Source organism: Chenopodium quinoa, unplaced genomic scaffold, assembly GCF_001683475.1.
Source record: "Chenopodium quinoa cultivar QQ74 unplaced genomic scaffold, ASM168347v1, whole genome shotgun sequence".
Lineage (NCBI taxonomy): Eukaryota > Viridiplantae > Streptophyta > Magnoliopsida > Caryophyllales > Amaranthaceae > Chenopodium > Chenopodium quinoa.
In genome coordinates, this window is record NW_018744874.1 from 2147940 (window position 1) to 2167148 (window position 19209).

General features: G+C 30.3%; 2 protein-coding genes across 2 annotated transcripts; both read right to left on the reverse strand.

The window, feature by feature from the left end:
- Positions 1 to 3187: 3187 nt before the first annotated feature.
- Positions 3188 to 8422, reverse strand: LOC110705147 (protein SHI RELATED SEQUENCE 1-like). The gene is made up of 2 exons (XM_021882991.1): positions 7617 to 8422; positions 3188 to 7007 (listed from the first exon to the last, which is right to left on the reverse strand). The coding sequence occupies exons 1-2, from the start codon at positions 7927 to 7929 to the stop codon at positions 6655 to 6657; spliced, it is 666 nt and encodes a 221-aa protein (XP_021738683.1). The 5' UTR covers positions 7930 to 8422; the 3' UTR covers positions 3188 to 6654.
- A 9698-nt stretch (positions 8423 to 18120) lies between these two features.
- Positions 18121 to 18762, reverse strand: LOC110704882. Its single transcript, XM_021882696.1, has 2 exons — positions 18695 to 18762; positions 18121 to 18646 (listed from the first exon to the last, which is right to left on the reverse strand). Exons 1-2 carry the CDS (start codon positions 18760 to 18762, stop codon positions 18121 to 18123), a joined length of 594 nt encoding a protein of 197 aa, XP_021738388.1.
- Between the last annotated feature and the right edge of the window lie 447 nt (positions 18763 to 19209).

Consider the following 19209-nt stretch of genomic DNA (forward strand, 5'->3'; position numbering starts at 1 on the left):
ACATTCAAGAGTCAAGACTAAAGGTTTGTTCTAATTTATTGAAATGAATTGTTTATGAGAGAAGGAAATTAGCAACTGAATTGAATTAAGGTGAAAAGAACATACCTTAAGTTCAAAAGTTAATTAGGTTTTAAACTTTTTAGCTTGGTTAATGCTTTTTTTTTTCCCATTGTTTGTTTGAAGTTACCATCTCTCTAGTGAATTATGCTCGTTGTATCTTCTAAAGTACAACCAATTATGGAGTTTGTGCATTTGAAATTAATTTTTCTCATTTGCATTGTTGTGCTCATACATGTAAGTGAGTTTGCTTATTGTGTAAATGTTGAATTAGACAATTAAGTGAAAGAAAGGTTATGCTTGTACTGTGTATATGAGCACACTTTCCGCATCATAAGCAACACAAAAGATCAATAAGTTGTACGATTTTGTTGTCTATGTTATTAATTTTTTTGTTGCTTGTCACAACTATCGGATTATTTCTTGGGAACTAAATTAAGTGTTTCCTTGTTTCATATAAAGAGAAATCGACCGGCCTTTGTTCTATTGATGGTTACGACAAGCTCTCATGTTTGCAACCTATAAAGTATGTTGGATCAACCCAATCATATAAATCTTCATGTCTTTGGTTCCTATTTTATCATTACATTCTCTTCATAATTTCTATTGTTGACTAGTGTTACAACTTGGGTAACACAACATTGCCAATTAATAGCATAGTGTCTAATTTCACACCCATCTTAGAAAGAACCTTTCTTACTTGCTTAGTTGCTTGCTACAAATGACATCTCTAGGTTTTAACTCATCATCCACTTCCATTTTAAAATTGTTCGTAGGATTCTTACTTGCTTAATCATCTTCGCTATTGTTACCTTTATAGGTAATCATCACAAATATTAGTATAGCTAACTAATCATCACAATTTATTAGAATTGCATGTCTCATTTTTCCTACCACATACTATTTTTTTGAGCAAGTAAATCAACATTGATATCATTAGCTTTAGTGCTTTACATAAAATCATGATGACTGTTATATAAATCGCAATCTGCGCATTCCATAAAAAAGATGAAAAGATTTAAGGAAGATCGATTGGTGTAACTCCTTGTTAAGGCCCCTACCTTCATGGAATATGAATTCAACTGTATTTGAACAGCAGAACGAATAAACCTTTGAATTTACAGATTCTCATAATTATTACACTTGCTTCCTCTTTCGTTTTTACTGGCCCCTGTTTTTAAGCCACCAATTCATCAATAGTTTCAAGCTTAGATATCTTTTTTCCCTCACTTTTTATAATTACCATTTTACCATATATAACCTTTCCATTTGAAGTACTCGGTCTCTTGACTCTTCCTAAGTAAATGATTTATCATTGCTAATTTTCGTCCTTCTAAACAATGAAAAATAAAAAAGTTCGCTGTCAATACAAATGAAGCCTAATGCACAACACTTTGATTTTTACACTACTCATATACTATGTTTGACTTAATTTTTTCACCTCTATAAAATAAATAAATGTTATTATATATTAGATTAGTCATAATGTCTAATTTTATAATATAATTTTGTTACAACTTTTACTAATAGACAAGTAAAGATATTAATGTTCAAAATTGTGTCCCGACAAATATATCAGTCAAATTAATACATATAAAAGAAAACAGAGAAAGTATTTATTTTTATATACTGTATTCATTTTTGTTCTGTTCAACTCATTTTTACATTCAATACAATTTAGATTTAGGACTAAAGTGACCTTGCTTTTTTGCACTTTGTTTCACAGTCTATAACAGTATTTGTATGCTTCTCCATATTCGAGTTGATCGAAGATAATTTGATTTTGCAGAATTCTCACTAAAGTGATTGGCTCAAAACTCAGGAACTAGGACCCTTGTTTTAAGGATACTTGCATGCTATAATTTGTTGTTCAATAAAGTTGATGTAAAATAGGTCCCATGCTCCATGACACTAATACAATTTATGTTTAATAAGTCAACTTAACGTATGAAAAATGGAGCATTATGTTGTATACACTTTTAATTGTTTTGTAATGCAGCCTAATAAAGTTTATAATTTAAAGGAACATTTTGTTTTGTACAAAAAAGGGGGAGAAATAGGGATGAAATGGTGCTTCAATGCTAGTACTTTTGGAGGTTTTGCATTATTTGTGCCTTTGAATTTAACATACACAATGAAGAGGCATAAAAGTCCAATATTTATATAGTACCTATCGATTTTTAACATTAGAAGAGTGAGCTTATAAAAGAATGTTCCTTTGAAAATAAAACTAGATAGAGGTTTTTATTGGTATTTCTATCTTATCAAATTTAAGATTTATAGTAGCTTTATTTAATAGCCCTAACATGATAAAAATTACCTATTTTTCCTATAATTGACATGATAATGACTCGTACGTCTTTTAAAATCGTAAAATGTGAATCCTTTGATACCTGATTTTTGGAATCAAAACCTATCTATATAAATGTTTGCCTTAGTTGTCCATTTGCTATCCAAAATTGGAAAGTAGACAACATATGTTAACAATCTTAACATACACAATCATGCTTGATTATATATGACACTTTATCATTACCTTTGTCCCATGTATAGTTATTTACTTCATTGGTTGTCTTATGATCTCTATTAGTAGTTATAAGTAAGTTTCCCTTCGTACTTACATAAAGTTATTTGCTAAGCTACATCGCATTACATACTTGACCACGGTATGTATTGAAGGGATTAACAATCATCTAAAAAAAAAACTTTTTTTTGATGATCCGTTAATTGTATAAGCATCCGTCATATACCCATTTAAGGAACTACATAAAACAAGACTTCTACTTCGTATCAAGATTTGCTATTTGGCTACACAAGAAGCCACTAGGCAACGCTATGATACAAAGATTACAATCGGCAACAAATTAAACCTAAAATCATGGATACTACCTCTTATAACTTTGCCACACGATAACTTAAATACGGTACTAATGATCCACAAGATATATGATTAACGCAATCATGGAATAATCACAAAGTTACCCAAGGGACCTAAAATTATACTAGTACAAACTAACATCCAAAATTCTATCAATTCAACATTTTCAGTACCCATGATTTCATGCACTCCACATACCAATTCCATAAAATGTGGAAGTGATATGATCACATTATATGCATGAAGTAATAAAACAAAGTGTAATAGAATGACACAAAATTTTAACTACTAAATCAGTAGATAATACCCAATAAATCAATATTCCTATGAATGACATTCAAAATGTTTGAGCCAATGAACAAACAGTATGCAACTTAATGTCCGGTAACATCATCATTCATCGTCAAAATCTGAAAAATTGATGCAGTACTGTAGAGTTGTAGTGTTCATAAATAGGTTTCTTTGCCTTTTCTCCCTAGTTTGCGGCTTAACACCAAAATAAGCACTTTTTTTTTTCTTTCTTTTTTTTTTAAAAAAAAAAAGAGCATAAGAAAGTGGCATATCAACATAATACAGATTTATTTACAGCATATTTCACTTAGCCAACACATAAAATACTTTTAAAAAAATAATACGTACTAAAACATATTATCTCTGTTTCATATTATTTGCAACGTTTAGACATTTTCCCTCTCTATTTTATGTCAAATCGTTGCAAATAATATGAAACGGAGGTAGTATATCATGAAAAAAAATAACACAAATGTATAAGGTGTAAGCATAAGACGTTGATATTTTATAAAATTTAATAAGTGGTATGGTGAAACCATAACTTTTTAAGTGGTTCGCTACAACTTAACAACATTGGTTATTAGCTAGCTAAGTAAACAATTATATCATATTATTTATTAGGTCGGAAAACCGATTTTTCCAAATTAAGTTCCTACAAGTATATATAAAATTAAGTACAATCCAAAAGACACATGAGTTTTTATTAATTAACACTCAAAATCTTGAATAAAAGCCTAGAATAGAAGCAACAAAGTAATGCATCAATACATTGCATGAAATAACGAATCATTTTTCGACATGAGCCTCAATTCTACACTTTGGTGTAAAATTTCTAGAACAAACATTAAAAACAAAAGCAATTATACATTTATTCCACATTCCATAAGATGAGTAATTAATCAAAGATTAAGAAAATGTCAACTAAAGTTATGAGTTTACATTAATGCACATCTTTTTAAGAGAAAGCTCCAAGAAGGCTCTTTAGTCTTTAGTATGGTGGAAATGCAAGAAAAAGAGAATGTATCTATCAAAAGACATAGTACAACTCATTGAGTTAGTGATATCCTCCTTTTAAGAAAGCATTAAGCACATTGTTTTGCTAAGATCAGGTGCTTTAAATGCATCATGAAACATCATCATCTATAATTAACAACTAATTAGGAAATTAAAGCTTAATCATGTCCACAATCGCCATAATCTAATTAAACTAATAACGACGTACTTCAATCAATCCCACAACCTTTTTCCTAATAAGGAAAAGGGATTTGTAAACTTTAATCAACAAGTAAAGGTCACTAAGGTAAGCATAAGATTAATAATATTAATTAGGTGAGTCGATATTTGAAAATGCACGCAAGAATTTTTTCAATCTTAAGTACAAAGGATATATTCCTTTAAAGGTATTTTGTGTCACTTAAGGGTATCAATCTTTTTATTTTCATAATTTAGTGTAATGTAAAGTCTCTTTATTGAAAGAGAATGCTTAATCTAGGGTTTATTTTAAAAAGTCTTTGTACTACCCAACAAAGTTACAAGATGCCCACTTATTCTTGCTTATTTTTGAGAATTTTAACTAAGTCACAAAAATATGTCCAAAACTTTAAGGGTGATACCTAAAAGAAATGCAATTATTCCTTGCTAACTTTCAGCATATGTAGTTTAAATAAAGTTATATTATGGCCCGGTTTCATGAAAGTTGCCTAACATAAAAGAAATTAAGGACTTAGTTGGGGGGACATAAAACAATACTCATCTTGTCATGTTTGAGCTATTTCAAATATGGCCAAAAATATGTGAGACATCCCTTCACACTATTAGAGACTTGCAACATGATAGGTTTCATATTACCGATCTCCCTTTATAATATACAGCCCCTAATAGTCACATTGATAGCGTAATTCAAGTCATGACAAAGAAGTGTGAACTAAATTCTAGGTGCTAGATGTGCATCAAGAGAAAGGCAGATTCAGACACACTAACATAAAAGAAACAACTTAGAAAATTGATGATTTTGATCTCTAGTATGATATATAGATAAGTAGTTAGTTAAATAACAGATGCATTATGCAATAAACCATAAGCATGGATTCTAAAATGGAGGCATTTCAGAAACCACACTATAAGACAGCCTCTTAGTAACCTAAGCATCTTCATAAAATAGACTTAAACATGACCATGTATAATATTTGTAGTCGAGTCTGAGTAACATAGCATTAGAGAAGAATATCTCTCCGATGTTAGGTGAAGTTATGGAGGAGGGATTGAATCTTACCTTGTACTTGTACAAGTCTAATTCTAAAAGTAGTATTCTTTCTTTTGTACAAAAAGCTGAACTTGTGAGCCTATACATGATTATTATTGATTACACTAGCTAGTACTTCTAATAAATTAGCCAATCAGGAAAGAAAACTAATCTAAATTTATTAACTATATATGTACATTCGCATTTGACTATTTTAGCTAAAACTTCCTTATATTATATAGCTAACTAAGCACTTTTATTTCTTAATCATATCAAGTTCTATCCTAGTTGAGCAAATTGCAAACACAAATCACTCCAAATCTCAATAATAATCACAACTCACTACGACATACCCTCGAAAATCCTTAGTTGAACAAATTAAACATAACCTTAGCTTAGCTTCTAGGAAGACCTCTATATCCTAAGTCTTATTAAGAAATGAAATCGTACTAGTTAATTAAGCACGATTATTGTTCTCTTACATGTGTATGAAAAGAAGAGGTTCTTCGAAATGATGCTTGCTTTACCAATATGATCAGGTGGAAATGCATGCATGAAGGACAAATAAACAAAAGCCATTAATCTAAGCCTAAATCTAATTATACAATTATGTATGTACTAATTATTTTAAACTACAATTGCATTATTCTAATCCCGCCAACGAAACAGATAAGAAGGGGCAAAAAGTATGCTTAGGAGAAGATTAACAAAGCATAATCAATTCATTAGCAAATTAAAGATTGACATTGAGCTCATCACAAGAAAGAAAAGCACCCTTAATTAAATTAAACAACTTAAGACAAACACTGCAAAATCTATCAACAAAGCTAACAAGATCATATATTATAATCAAAGGACATATTAATTAAAACATAAACATACATAATATACAACAGATCCCCAACAAAAGAGAACTAACATTTTTATTAAATAGAATTGAAAATTAATAAAGTTTAAGACATTAGAGAGACAAGATCAAATAATTTGGCCATTGGAATTATTAACAAATTGGGTAATGTCTCTCATCTGTCCTTAAATTGTCTTATATGCTCCAGCTTAAAGACAACATTAACATAATATAATAAGATTAATTGTTATTAATTATTTGGCAAGAGGAGAAAAATCAATTTAACAAAAAAAAAACAAGATTGACTAATTTTAATTTTAATTACACTAATTTAATTAATTAATTAGGCCTTGGATGGGGGAAGAACTGCATACCAGGCAAGAAAGCATTGAAGCTAGGAGCAGAATATAGGGATGGAGGGTGGTATATATTAGCACCACCCGCCATGGAGGTGGCGGTACCCGTGATATTGAACGGGAGATGATCGCTTGTGGCGATCGATGAGGCCTCACCACCGCGTCTTGCGGTGGTGGGGCCTTGATCATTGAGTACCCCTTTGAAAACATGCCCTCCTATTGTAATTGAGGTTTGATAAGCATATTGATCCACCACATTATCCTCTGAGCTAACCCGAATGCATCGAAAAGTCGCCGAGGAATTCACTTCTGCCGGAAAATTCCCCCCTTCTAGCCCTGCAACAATTATCAACAAAATTAAAACACTTCCACAAATAAACCTAGACAATTTTTAAGTCATGAAGATAACAAAAAATGATTATTATTAGGGTTTTGTGGGAATAGTGAATGAATAAATAAAATTGGAATAAAAACAACTTATTAATTGATAAGATTCCAAAAATTGTATAATAAGATGTACTTACTATATAAATGTAACATGAAGCTAGATCTAAATAATTTAGCGTTGTTACAAAAGAAGGGAAAAAAAATCAAGTGTAATAATTTTGTCAAAAAGAACAAAAGAAATTTCAAAGAAAGAAAGGGAAAGATAGAGAAAGGAGGTACAATAATTAGGGTTTACTCATGAATAGTACTTCTTTTAAAGAATCATAAGATTCATAACATAGCTACAAAGCTACTAAAATAAAAATAAAAATAAAAAAAAGCTAAAACTCAAGAAAAGGACTAATCTTGTTTCAAAAAAAAAAAAAAGAAAAGGACTAATCTTGACCTAGCTATATCACATACCAAAAAAACAAAAAACACCCAAAAAAACCAAAAAATAAAATAAAATTTTCAAAAATGACAAAATTAAAAAAAAAAATGTGAAAAATAATTTATTACCAGCTGAAGTAGGGCTATGATGATGAATGTTTGAAAGAGAAAGAGGTAAAGGAAGGTATTGATTATAATGATCCATAGTATTCGACGAGGCGAGGCGGCCGTGTTGTTGATGATGTTGTTGCTGTTGTTGTTGTTTTTGACGCCTTCGAGCAACCGGAACCCAAGTGCTTTTAACATGAGTTGCACATTGAAAACCTCTACTCTTACAACAAGTTCTGCATCTCATATGTTCACAATCTCTCTTTGCTTTGTTTCCACAATCTTGACAACTTGTATTAGTACTACTACTTCCTCCACTTGAGGATCTCATCATCCACAATTTATCACTTTTTCTTTAAATTTTGTTCTACTTTGCGGCTATTACTACTACTACTATTACTACTAGCATCGATCGAATGAACTAACCCACCATTCTAGCTATGTATATATAATATGTCACGATTCTATTCGTGCATTTTTATATAATAACAATAATAACAACAACGGATACAGACACAAATATGGAGACAGGTAACGCGTGGTGGATCATTGGGGTGGTGGGATAATATAAGATCTAGGATTTACTATTGTAGATTATTTTGAAGATAAGGTTTGTGGGTAATTTTTTTTTTTTTCTTCTTTCAATTTAACTTTGGTTAAATTGTTGTTTAAAATGAAAATTGAATTGATCTAAATTTAGTACTGTGTGAGAATTGAAGTATGTTGATATAATTGTGGGATTTATTTACTGTGGGGAACATAGGAAATCTATGAAAATTTCAATCATAATCTAAAATAATAGTGACTGAAATAATAAAAATAATAGTATGCAATAATAATAATAATAATAATAATAATAATAATAATAATAATAATAATAAGTGATGATCAATATTATTATTATCATGGTTAAGGTTTTAAGATAGAGGAGAGAGAAAATGGAAGAAGATAAACATAGTCACAGTCTCCAAAGAGAAGCAGAACAAATAGTACTTACTCTTTTAGAACAGTAGCATAAAAACTCAGGTTGCTAGCTTTTGGCTTAATTTGCTCTTTTTAATTTCATTTATTTTTTATTTTTTATTTTAAAATTTATGTAATAAGATGATTTTTGCTTTGTTTTGTTTTGTCCTGTTTTTCCGGAAAAAGTCTGTGTGTTTTTTTCCTTTTACTTGACCCTACGTAGAGACGAGGGGGTGAACAAAATAAGCTAGTGAGTGTTTGAAATTGAAATTGTTCTTCCCCAACTCTATTATAAATAACCCTATTTAGTTTTTACCCTATGTGTTAGGATAGGTGGTGATAATGTAGCTTTTTGAATGTTTCAAATCGACAATTTTAACCGTTTATTATTCATAAAAGTTGTAATTTTTACAGGTGTACCTATGAAAGTATCACGGTAAAAAAAATTCTTATTGATGAGCGTTATGTCCCGCCTATTCCTCCTTGATTTTAAAAAGGGAGGAGAATTGAAATTAAACTTTGAATTCTCTTGGGTGCTTTTTTTTTTTTTTTTTTTTTCAATTTGGCTTGGGTTTGTTTAGCTATTTAGGACTAGCCGACTAGGTAGGAATTTATTTTTCTTTGTGTCGTTTTCCTCTCCGCAGTCCTCAGATTCCTCATTGTATTCCTATCTTTCGTTTAACCCTACTACTCCCATCTTACAAATCATACATAATACATAGTACTTTTTTGTTATCAGTCAAATTTTAGCGCATAAGATTAAATTTTGTTCTCTTATATAAGCAAAACGTACATAATGTGACGTATTTAAGTATTCTATTTGAGTTATGCTTGAAACTCTCTCAACTTCAATACCCTGACCACCATAAACTTTTAGTGTTATAGATTATCATCGATTTTTAAATGGGTAACTGTAAGCCCTAGTTTTCAGCTATATGTGAGTCTTCACATATTTCCAAACACAAAAGTTGACACAAAGTATTAATTGAAATTAATTAATTAACTTCAATTTAAATACGACGTCACATGACATTCTATAGATTTCCTAATTTTAATCATAAGTTTAAACATATGTTACAACTGAATTACTGAATACATTTCATTTACCAAACAAGCCATTAAGATAAGAATTTCATTAACGTAACATTAATAATATAGAATAATATCTTCCAACAAATAACAAAACTTCCTAACCACAAGTGTTGGTTGGGTGATTCCCTAAGCAAGAACAGTAGAATTGAGTACAAATATGCTCATAGTTTAAGCTGAACAAAAAGTAGATAAAAGAGGTACACCAGTTTTAATGGCAAGTCAAGTTCAACCCTTCTACTTTTAACAGATTTAAGTTTAACTGCTTCTCTTTTCCCCCTTAAAAAAGGCGGTCTCAAAGGCCCCATTAGCCAATAATATCGTGCCACCTTTACATGAAAAAAAAAATGGTAAAGACAACAAAGACGACAACAATTTCTAGAGTATAGAGTGGAATTTCCACTAATTTAAGCTAGATTCAGGGTATACGTGCTGCAGAGGTGGATTTTTAAAAGAAAAAACATTCCTGACTAATTTCTAAACTTAATTTTATTTAATTCTCAAGGAATCAACGTACTCTTAACGTTCCTTCATTTGTTATTTTACTTAGAAATGTACAACTTTAGAAAACGTTATTATGTTCATTTGTTATTTTACTTAGAAATTTACAACTTGGGAAATGTTATTATGCTATATACCCCTATATTCATTCACTTAATAACATTGCATGTTACACATCGTACGTGAGGAATACAATGCTACATGTAGACTATACATGGCTGGTGAAATAATAATCTTTAGCATGACCGGAAAAGGACAAATGCCATAAATCTTAGCTTCACCCTTGAGCCAAATTTTGTTGCGGCTATTCAAGTTGAAAGTTCTATATATATGAAATATGAAGTACTCCGTAGAAGCATAAGTAGTTGTTTGATTGAAAAAATCATAAAAAGTTGTATTTTATAGCAAAGTTTGTTTCAATCTCACAAAACAAAGAAATTTGATCACCTAAACCCTCTTGTGGCCTTAAGTACGCATTTCCATGAGAATTTAATTATAACCAACCGAACTAATTGGTATACTTCACTTGAACTAACTAATATGGAGTATTTTATTTGTTGAGCCAAACTAACATGTATTAAGAAAAACGAATAATCGTGTTACACTTTCTAAGAAATGGTAATTGGACATTTTACATTGAAATTTACCACATTAGCAACTCAATAATCATGAGCTTAAAAGAGGTGAGATTGATAGATTTACTACATTGATCTCTTACTTAATTCAAATGCCTTTCTCTATTGGCAAGTAAACTTGGACATTATTTATTAATTTTAAAAAAAAAAATCCTTAGTCAAATATTCCAAACCTTAAGAATGACAACCATTAACCATTAAAAAGTTGGCACTTGGCATAATATTGAAACCATGACAAAGTTATCTGCAATGCACAGCATGTGAAGAACGGAACCATATACTTTCTACTACTCACTTCTTGTAAATGCGCACTTTCTTTAGCTTGTTCTTCGAAGCCTCCAAATTCTTTATTTTTCTTAACATTGAAACAATAAATTAATAAAGTACTAAAGGTACATAATGATTAATTAAGAAAATTAAATTACACTGTAGATACAATCAACGTGTATTAGTGTAGTCGTATATAATAATTAAACTTGATTTGTATAAAAAAAAAATAGGCCAAAGTTGTAAGGTACAAAGATAGAGACATGTAAAAGAGTTGATTATGATTTCACGCGGATGTATTAGTATTAGTATTAGTAATAGTGTTAGAGTAGTAGTGTTACTTTCATGCACTTTTAATGGGAAATAATACCTTGATTTCTTAATATTAACTTGTCTCTTATTTTGGAACCAGCAGCTTTTCTCCTACTGACTAGGGTAACATACGCCATACAATTTTGTCAATTATGTTTGCACCTTTATATACATTAAATCATCACTAAATATGATAAACGTAATTTAATTAACAGTAATAGAATGAATAAATGTCAGAAAGTTTAGAGTGGTTACCAAAAACAATCGAAGACATGACTACAATTATTGTTTGATTTATTATAACCTTCTAATATTGCTGACTAATCTTGTCCATTTAGGCCCTGTTCATATTTACTTATTTTCAGTTCAGTTCAGTTCCAATCAGTTCAGTTCAGTTCAATTCGGCTCCAATCAGTTCAGTTCAGCTCTTAATTTCCCTCTCTCATAAAATATTCATTTCAGCTTAGTTCAGTTCAGTTCAGTTCAGCTCCAATCAATTCAGTTCAGTAAATATGAACAGGCCTTTAGACTTTTTTCTTTTTTTATTATTTTTTATTTTTTACCGGACATTTAGTTAGTTGACATTACATTATTATTAGTATATAATAATTTAAATTGATCTTAGTATATAATTGAACACAATTAACTTAATTAATTACTACAACGTAGTCTATGATTAAAAAAATGGAGTTTCATTCTCACCAATTCTTCATGTGTACATATGAATATATTATTTATTTTAGTGTTTAGAGTGCCACAAGGATAGATAACGAGAATCGATCATAGAATCTTCATTAGTTATTATGTAAGGTAATCGATCACTCTTAGAAAAATAAAACTTGTTTACAAACTTCTCCACATAATGCGCGCTATTGCTTGCTAATTTAGTGTTTAGAGTGCCACAAGGATAGATGACGAGAATTGATCATAGAATCTTCATTAGATATTATGTAAGGTAATCACTCTTAGAAAAATAAAACTTGTACACAAACTCCTCCACATAATGCGTGTTGTTGCTTGCTATTTCGTTGTTTGCATGTTTTTTACTATGTATTACCATTTTAAGAAACAAATGTTTTTAAAAAAAAAAATTTATTTTGGACATATAGAAAACAACTTAAATTTGTCAAAAAATAAAATAAAATATGTTGTTTAAGGTCTTAAGGAGCAAAAAAATTGGTAATATAAACTTAAGGGCCAATAATTAATGAGATATTTGTAGGAATAATTAGTTGTATAAATGTCCTAAATAGCAGTATCTAGGTACATCGAGTACACGTTCACTTTCGGCGGACTGTCCCTGATTTCGTATATACGAAGATTCAACCATTTGTAATTCACTATTTCTACTACTCGTACTAACCGATCATTCGATATAATAACCTCAACGTGAAAATCATACTTGGGTTAAAAAAAGGGTGTCATGTATGTGTTCGTTCATGTCTTAACACTTTTGTTTACAAGATTTTTATTTAAAAAAAAAATGGAATTTTGTCTTATTTACAGAATTACAGAGAGTATTAGTTATTAATTTATTATGATTAACGACAACTTCAATGGTGCATTTTTGTTGTAACATAGAATAGTTTAGTTTTACAATTAAACCGTGGAGTTGTAATGAGTTATCTAATCAATCAACATAAATTGTTCGACTCTATATATTTAAGGAAGAAAATAAAAAATGAAATTGGTGTAATAATGTTTAATTGATATGTGGGGTCGTATAAACAACATGCTTTACTAGATGTTAACACAAAATAGTTGGTTAAAGTCTTAAAGTGATACTTTACATCAATACGGTTTGCGGTTCTTTTTAAGCATAAAAAATTATGTTTCTTAACTCGCAAGTAAATGAAAATGATTTTTAAAAAAAAAATAAAAAGCCCATGTGGTGAATATAATGTTGCTGAACGTTTAGATTGAATTAAATGTAGATGTTAACTCTCTTGATCGGTTATAGTCTAAAGAGTTGTACTACAGAGTTGATATTGAATCTCATCCAAGTAATTTCATATCCTAATAAAGGACATTTTAAGATTTATAAATGTGTACGATGTACTCCGTATATTTTACGAGTAAGTTTTTAACTACTAAAATGCACTATAACAAAGTCACTCAATCTTTTGTCAAAAAAAAAAAAAAAAAAGTCACTCAATCTCATCCAAGCATATATCAAGGGTTTTTTATTTTTTTTTTCTTCTTTTATTTTTTTTAGTTGCACATAAATGCATAATCGCATTAGTTTGATTGTGTTCTTTTTTTTCCCATCAATTGTGTACTATAATTTACTTTTTTTTTTTAAAAAAAAAAAAGTAAAAATAATTGGTATGAAGAATATAATCAAACCTACCTCGACCCTCACAAATTTTTGGTCCAGTATTTAACTATTTATAGGTCAGGTACTTGGGATTCGAGGGAAGGGTAAGAGAATTCATACCCTCCAATTATCTCACTTGGTAGGATTCAAACCCCAAACCTTTGGAATTTAAGGTAAGAGTCTTAAGGTAATACTTTGTTTGTATTTAAATCTTATTGTATCCATTTTTTTTCCCTAAAACATTATACGCAGTACAATTTACGTAGAATGTAGATTATTGAATGTATATTTTTGTTTTTATCACCAGGTTATCACTTATATACTTATATTTAAATCAAGGAAATAAACTTAATATCTATCCATTATCAAATCCCCAATTGTCACCTCATAAAAACAATTACTCTGTACTAGATTCTGATTGTAGTAAATTTGTTGAGTTTTAACTTTTAAGCACTGACTAACTAACAATGAGGCTTGGTTCAACAAGATTTTAATGGACCTGGTCCGGCCCACTCTACATTCTTGACATAAGAAGGAAACCTTACCAACAACCTTACTAACATTCTTAAGATTGTGCATTTGAATGGCCATTTAGCTCTTCACCTAGCTACCATGTAAATTTTTTACTATATTTCATCTAAAATTACTTGGAGGGTAAAAAGCATTTGGTTGCGCCATAATAAAAAATAATTATAATACTAAGTTAGTATCGTATTTTTTAAAAAAAATTGGATCTTGCTAACCAGTGTCTCAGGGTGTTAGATTATTACTTAAAATAGTTTTAAGTTAGGAATGTATAACAAAATCACACATCAATTGATGTAATTAATGTTAATTTTACTTTAACATTTCCACTTTTAGTTTTCTTATCCGACGCTTTATAAGTGCTTGTAGCCTTTACCCATTTCAAAAAATTACAATACTTGGAAAAATAGCAACAAAAACACAATTACATTAATTAGCCAAGATTCAGGGTCTGTTCACATTTACTTAATTTCAGTTCAGTTCAGTTCAGTTCAGCTCCAATCAGTTCAGTTCAGTTCAGCTCATAATTTCCCTCTCTCATAAAATATTTATTTCAGCTCAGTTCAGTTCAGTTCAGCTCTAATCAGTTCAGTTCAGCTCATAATTTCCCTCTCTCATAAAATATTTATTTCAGCTCAGTTCAGTTCAGTTCAGCTCTAATCAGCTCAGTTCAGTAAATGTGAACAGACCCTCAGTACAATTACTCCGTAGTAAAAAAATAGGACTAATCTTGACCAGCAACAGTTGACTCTGTTCATGAAAAAGTATGTTGAAAAGAAGTAGGCAACAATTGAATCTAACATTAAAATTCAAGTTACAAATAGCAAATGGGCTGAATGCAAAAGACAAATAACACATGCTAATGGGCCACTGAGACACAATGACATGGTACTATTAACTAGCATATTGCTAAAAATGTCTTATCATACAAAAAAAATCCACTAACAATTTATATCAAAATACAATTATTATCAATGCTGGCCATGAAATCATCTCTAAAAGGGTGTTTTTAAGAAGGTAACAGTGTAAAACATCATATCATATCTCCAAGTAAATGTGGAGTCCAAAATAAGAGGTCATTTTCATCAAACTTTTTCTCTTCCAAAGGCCACACACCAAGGATTTGGTGGGATGAGATATGCCATACCACGAAATGTCAATGATTTTTCTTTGTCTAACCACTCGTTTTAGTCACTAAATATAAGGGGTTTAAAGGGGGCATATATGGGGCATTTCAACTAGATGACTAGGTAAAGTCGTGAGGAGGAGACATGAGTGACGCTTTATGTTATAACGAATGCAAGAAATATATGCGACGACTCCATCCCTCCATTTTTTAGAGTCTTTTGTCGTTGATGTGCTCTTCATTTCATCATATAACGTCTTAGCCTTAGAAGAAAAAAACACTATATCACTCAATTTCATGACAGGAAAGAATAAAGCTAATATAAATCACACTTTAAAACACTATTTGAACAATAATTAATCAAATTTAATGGTTAATAATTGTTCACCTTGGCCATCAAACTTGCAACAAGGTATCCAGGTAGGTAGGTAATCATATATAAATATATAATGGTTAGGTGTCCATCTATTGTACATCACTTAGAATGTGACTTACGTACATACATAGATATTTGATGATAGCTCAACTAAATTAAAGTTTCCTATTGGCCAATAGTTGACGTAATTAGGTGAAAGGGAGGATTAATGAAGTATTAACCACGAGATAAGTATATTACATTCCCACTCAATATCTAAACTTTAACTATTAGGTAGAGATTCATGATATGCACGGTATTATACGTAACTCGATCTTACCATTAAGTACTTGTATATAGTAGTAATAGTACTATGACTACTATTATCTTCAAATGGTTCTGCATAGAAGTGTAAAAGTAATAGTGTAATCACGTGTCTAACAATGTCATTAATGCTTATTATTTCTAATTTTGTTACTTATATTATCAAATTTATTACTCGTATAAGTAGCCATAAGTTGATTACATACAGTTATGTTGGGTCTTGCTAACAAGCACCAGTACTCGTTTTAAGTTAGAAATGCATGTCAAAATTGCACACCAATCAATATAATTCATGTTTATTTTTTTAAAAATATTTTCACTTTTAATGAGCGTGATTGTTGACTTTATGTAAGGACAAGTATTTACTTAAATAACCTGAACTATCTTGGTTTTGAGCGTTATGGACTCGTATGAACCATATCTATGTATTCTCGATCATTACATAAACTGGTTGTTCATTCCTAGTTAAGCCAACTAACTTAGAGGTTTACTCGTATTATCGATCGTACAATACCCATTAGCTATTTAGCTGTAATCCTGTTCTTCCTCTTTAAATCCTTTTATACGGAGTAACTTAATTAGAATGGTAGAAACTTCAATCTTGTACACTATTCTAGCAATAATAACATGAGAAATTAATAACAATTGCGTATAAAGTGAAACATGTTGTACACTTGTATATTCTGCAGAATTTAATGTAAGCAATGATCAACTCGTTCCTTTCACGAAACCACCCTACTTTGAGCAAATCGCAAAACAATTTTGTAAAAAAAAAATAAAAATAAAAATAAAAATAAAAATAAAAAATTAACTAATCTATTTCGTGCAATATGCCCATAGCATCCTAATCTACTCGTTTTTAAACGTTGCACATGTTTATCTTTTACATTATTTTCAATCAAATATTTGATCATCCATCTTTCTATAAAATGTGTTTTAAAAGATGTCAAATAAATAATCCAACATACATATGTTTAGATATATTGATTAAACAAAATCGAAAATCCCCTCTTCAAATGAATACTATAAATAGGGAAAACATTAATAGTGAAGGGAATACATCATAAAAGTATTGTTTTACATAATTGTATAGTATAATTCATATTTTTTTGAATTGTTAGGTCTATGGTTGTTGGTCGATAGTCTTTATCAAAGTTAATATTTATATGTGTTTATTTGGTTGATATAAATAAATGTAATAACAGAAAATTTCATAGAAAAATTTAGACGTGGAATCATTTACTTGCAAAATGAAAATTTGCACAACCAAAAACTTCCTAAATCTCAAAATGATGGACTCCTAACATTACAACTTCAATTCTTGTAATCGCCTAATTAAGCACTAACTTCCTAAATCTCAAAATGACGGATTCCCAACATTACAACCTCAATTCTTGTAATCGACTAAACAAGCACTATGAACTAAATGAGTAAAATGACAATCTAACAAACACTCTAGGAGTAATAGACTTTTAAAAATCTTTATCACATACATGTTCTTCACGAAACACCAACCACATTCAATAATTCCAAACAAGTTACCTCCAAATTATAACATTATGTCATCAATAAAAAAGCAAAATAAAGGAAAAGGCCAAGAGATGTCTACACCCACCATTTAGAAACTTATGAAAATGCCAACAAATTGTTACCAACAGTTGAGGAATCTATAAGTCGTAACCATCATAAACTAAAACCACAAATCCAATATCATCGATTTGATCACATAAGCTAAGGTACGGAATTAAATCCCACCTACATTACCAATCGTAAATAACGTATGGAATCAAATCCCGCCTACATTACCATCTTATCGTAATTGAATTCAGCCTAGACCCGAAAAGAATCATATAACATAGGGCCACAATATCAATTGAAGCATCTACCATATTAACATAACATCCAATCATTTTGGAGAAAGATCAATTTATTTACAAGATACTTTGATTACTACATACGAAGTAGACAATTTACTTACAATTTCTTTCCCATGATCATAATCATCCAACTAAAAAGGAAAAGGAAAAGAAAATTACAGAAACATCAACTAAAATTAACACCTAAAATCAATGATAAAATGGTCCAAATTACCATGTTAATCAAGACTATCTTCAGTAAACTTTGAGCCCTAAACCATGCTTACCACGAACACAACCAGGTCGAGTAAAAACACGAGCAGATTTCTTGGATTTCGCCATTTTTCCAAACGAATTCTTCCCAGATTTTATCATCCTCTGTCTCACGAATCGATCTTTAACTTCCCATGGTACCAATTCATCATCCATGCCATACCCACCATCATCATCATCATGAACATCATCATCATCTTCATCATCTTGAACATCATCAGCAGCAGCATCATGAACATACCCATGAAAATTCAAGTTCGACCCATCAGAAAACTCAAAGAACACATCAGGTTTCTCATGATAATCATCACCAAACTTACTCAAATCAACATCATGATTTTGCCCCAAATCAGAAACCCTAGAACATTTCATACCATCATAATCGAGATTCTTGATGACATCATTTGTGGGTTCATTTTCTTCATCATCTTCTTTCGCACCATCATCATCTACCTCAGATGAAGACGAAACAGAGAGAGAATCAATCGATTCAACAAGATCGTAAATGCTTTCATCATCATCAACATCAAATTCAGCCCCAATTTCAAAATCAAACCGATTGACAAATTCCCAGTTGCAGAGATCTTCTGGGGCTGCGATTGAAACAATTGATTGGTTCGCCATTGATGATTGTTGAAGTTTTTTGTGGGTAATTTTTGAAGTAGATGTGAGTTTCTCTCTCTAAAATTTGGTTGCTTATCTATCTATCACAGAAATGGTGGTGTTGCTTGTGAAATGTGAAATGTACTTGGCTTTTTTGAATTTAAATAAAAATGGAATAACCGAATCTTTTATGGCATTAATATTTACGTGTTCCTTGGATTTTGATTGGTCCACGTAGGTAAAGTTGTGCTCATTTCTTATTTTTTCCCCAATTTTTTGGTTTTTTTTTTTACTATTGTACTAGCGTAGGCCAATAGGAGTGTACTACTGTAATGAAATGTTTTTTTTTTTTTTTTTTTTTTTGTTCTAAAAAATAACGTGCAAACGTCTATGAGAAGTCTGAATTTGTTATTTTATTTTATTTACTACGTATTATTTTTTTTCATTAGTACTTGGGCATGGGCCAAG

Excerpts from the sequence above, each read along its gene's own strand:
- LOC110705147 (XM_021882991.1), bottom strand. The coding sequence starts at position 7,929 with ATGATGAGATCCTCAAGTGGAGGAAGTAGTAGTACTAATACAAGTTGT. Across the intron at positions 7,008-7,616 it reads TCATAGCCCTACTTCAGCTG|GGCTAGAAGGGGGGAATTTT; the intron begins GTAATAAATTAT and ends TAATTGTTGCAG.
- LOC110704882 (XM_021882696.1), bottom strand. The coding sequence starts at position 18,762 with ATGGCGAACCAATCAATTGTTTCAATCGCAGCCCCAGAAGATCTCTGC. Across the intron at positions 18,647-18,694 it reads AACTGGGAATTTGTCAATCG|CATTTACGATCTTGTTGAAT; the intron begins GTTTGATTTTGA and ends TGATGATGAAAG.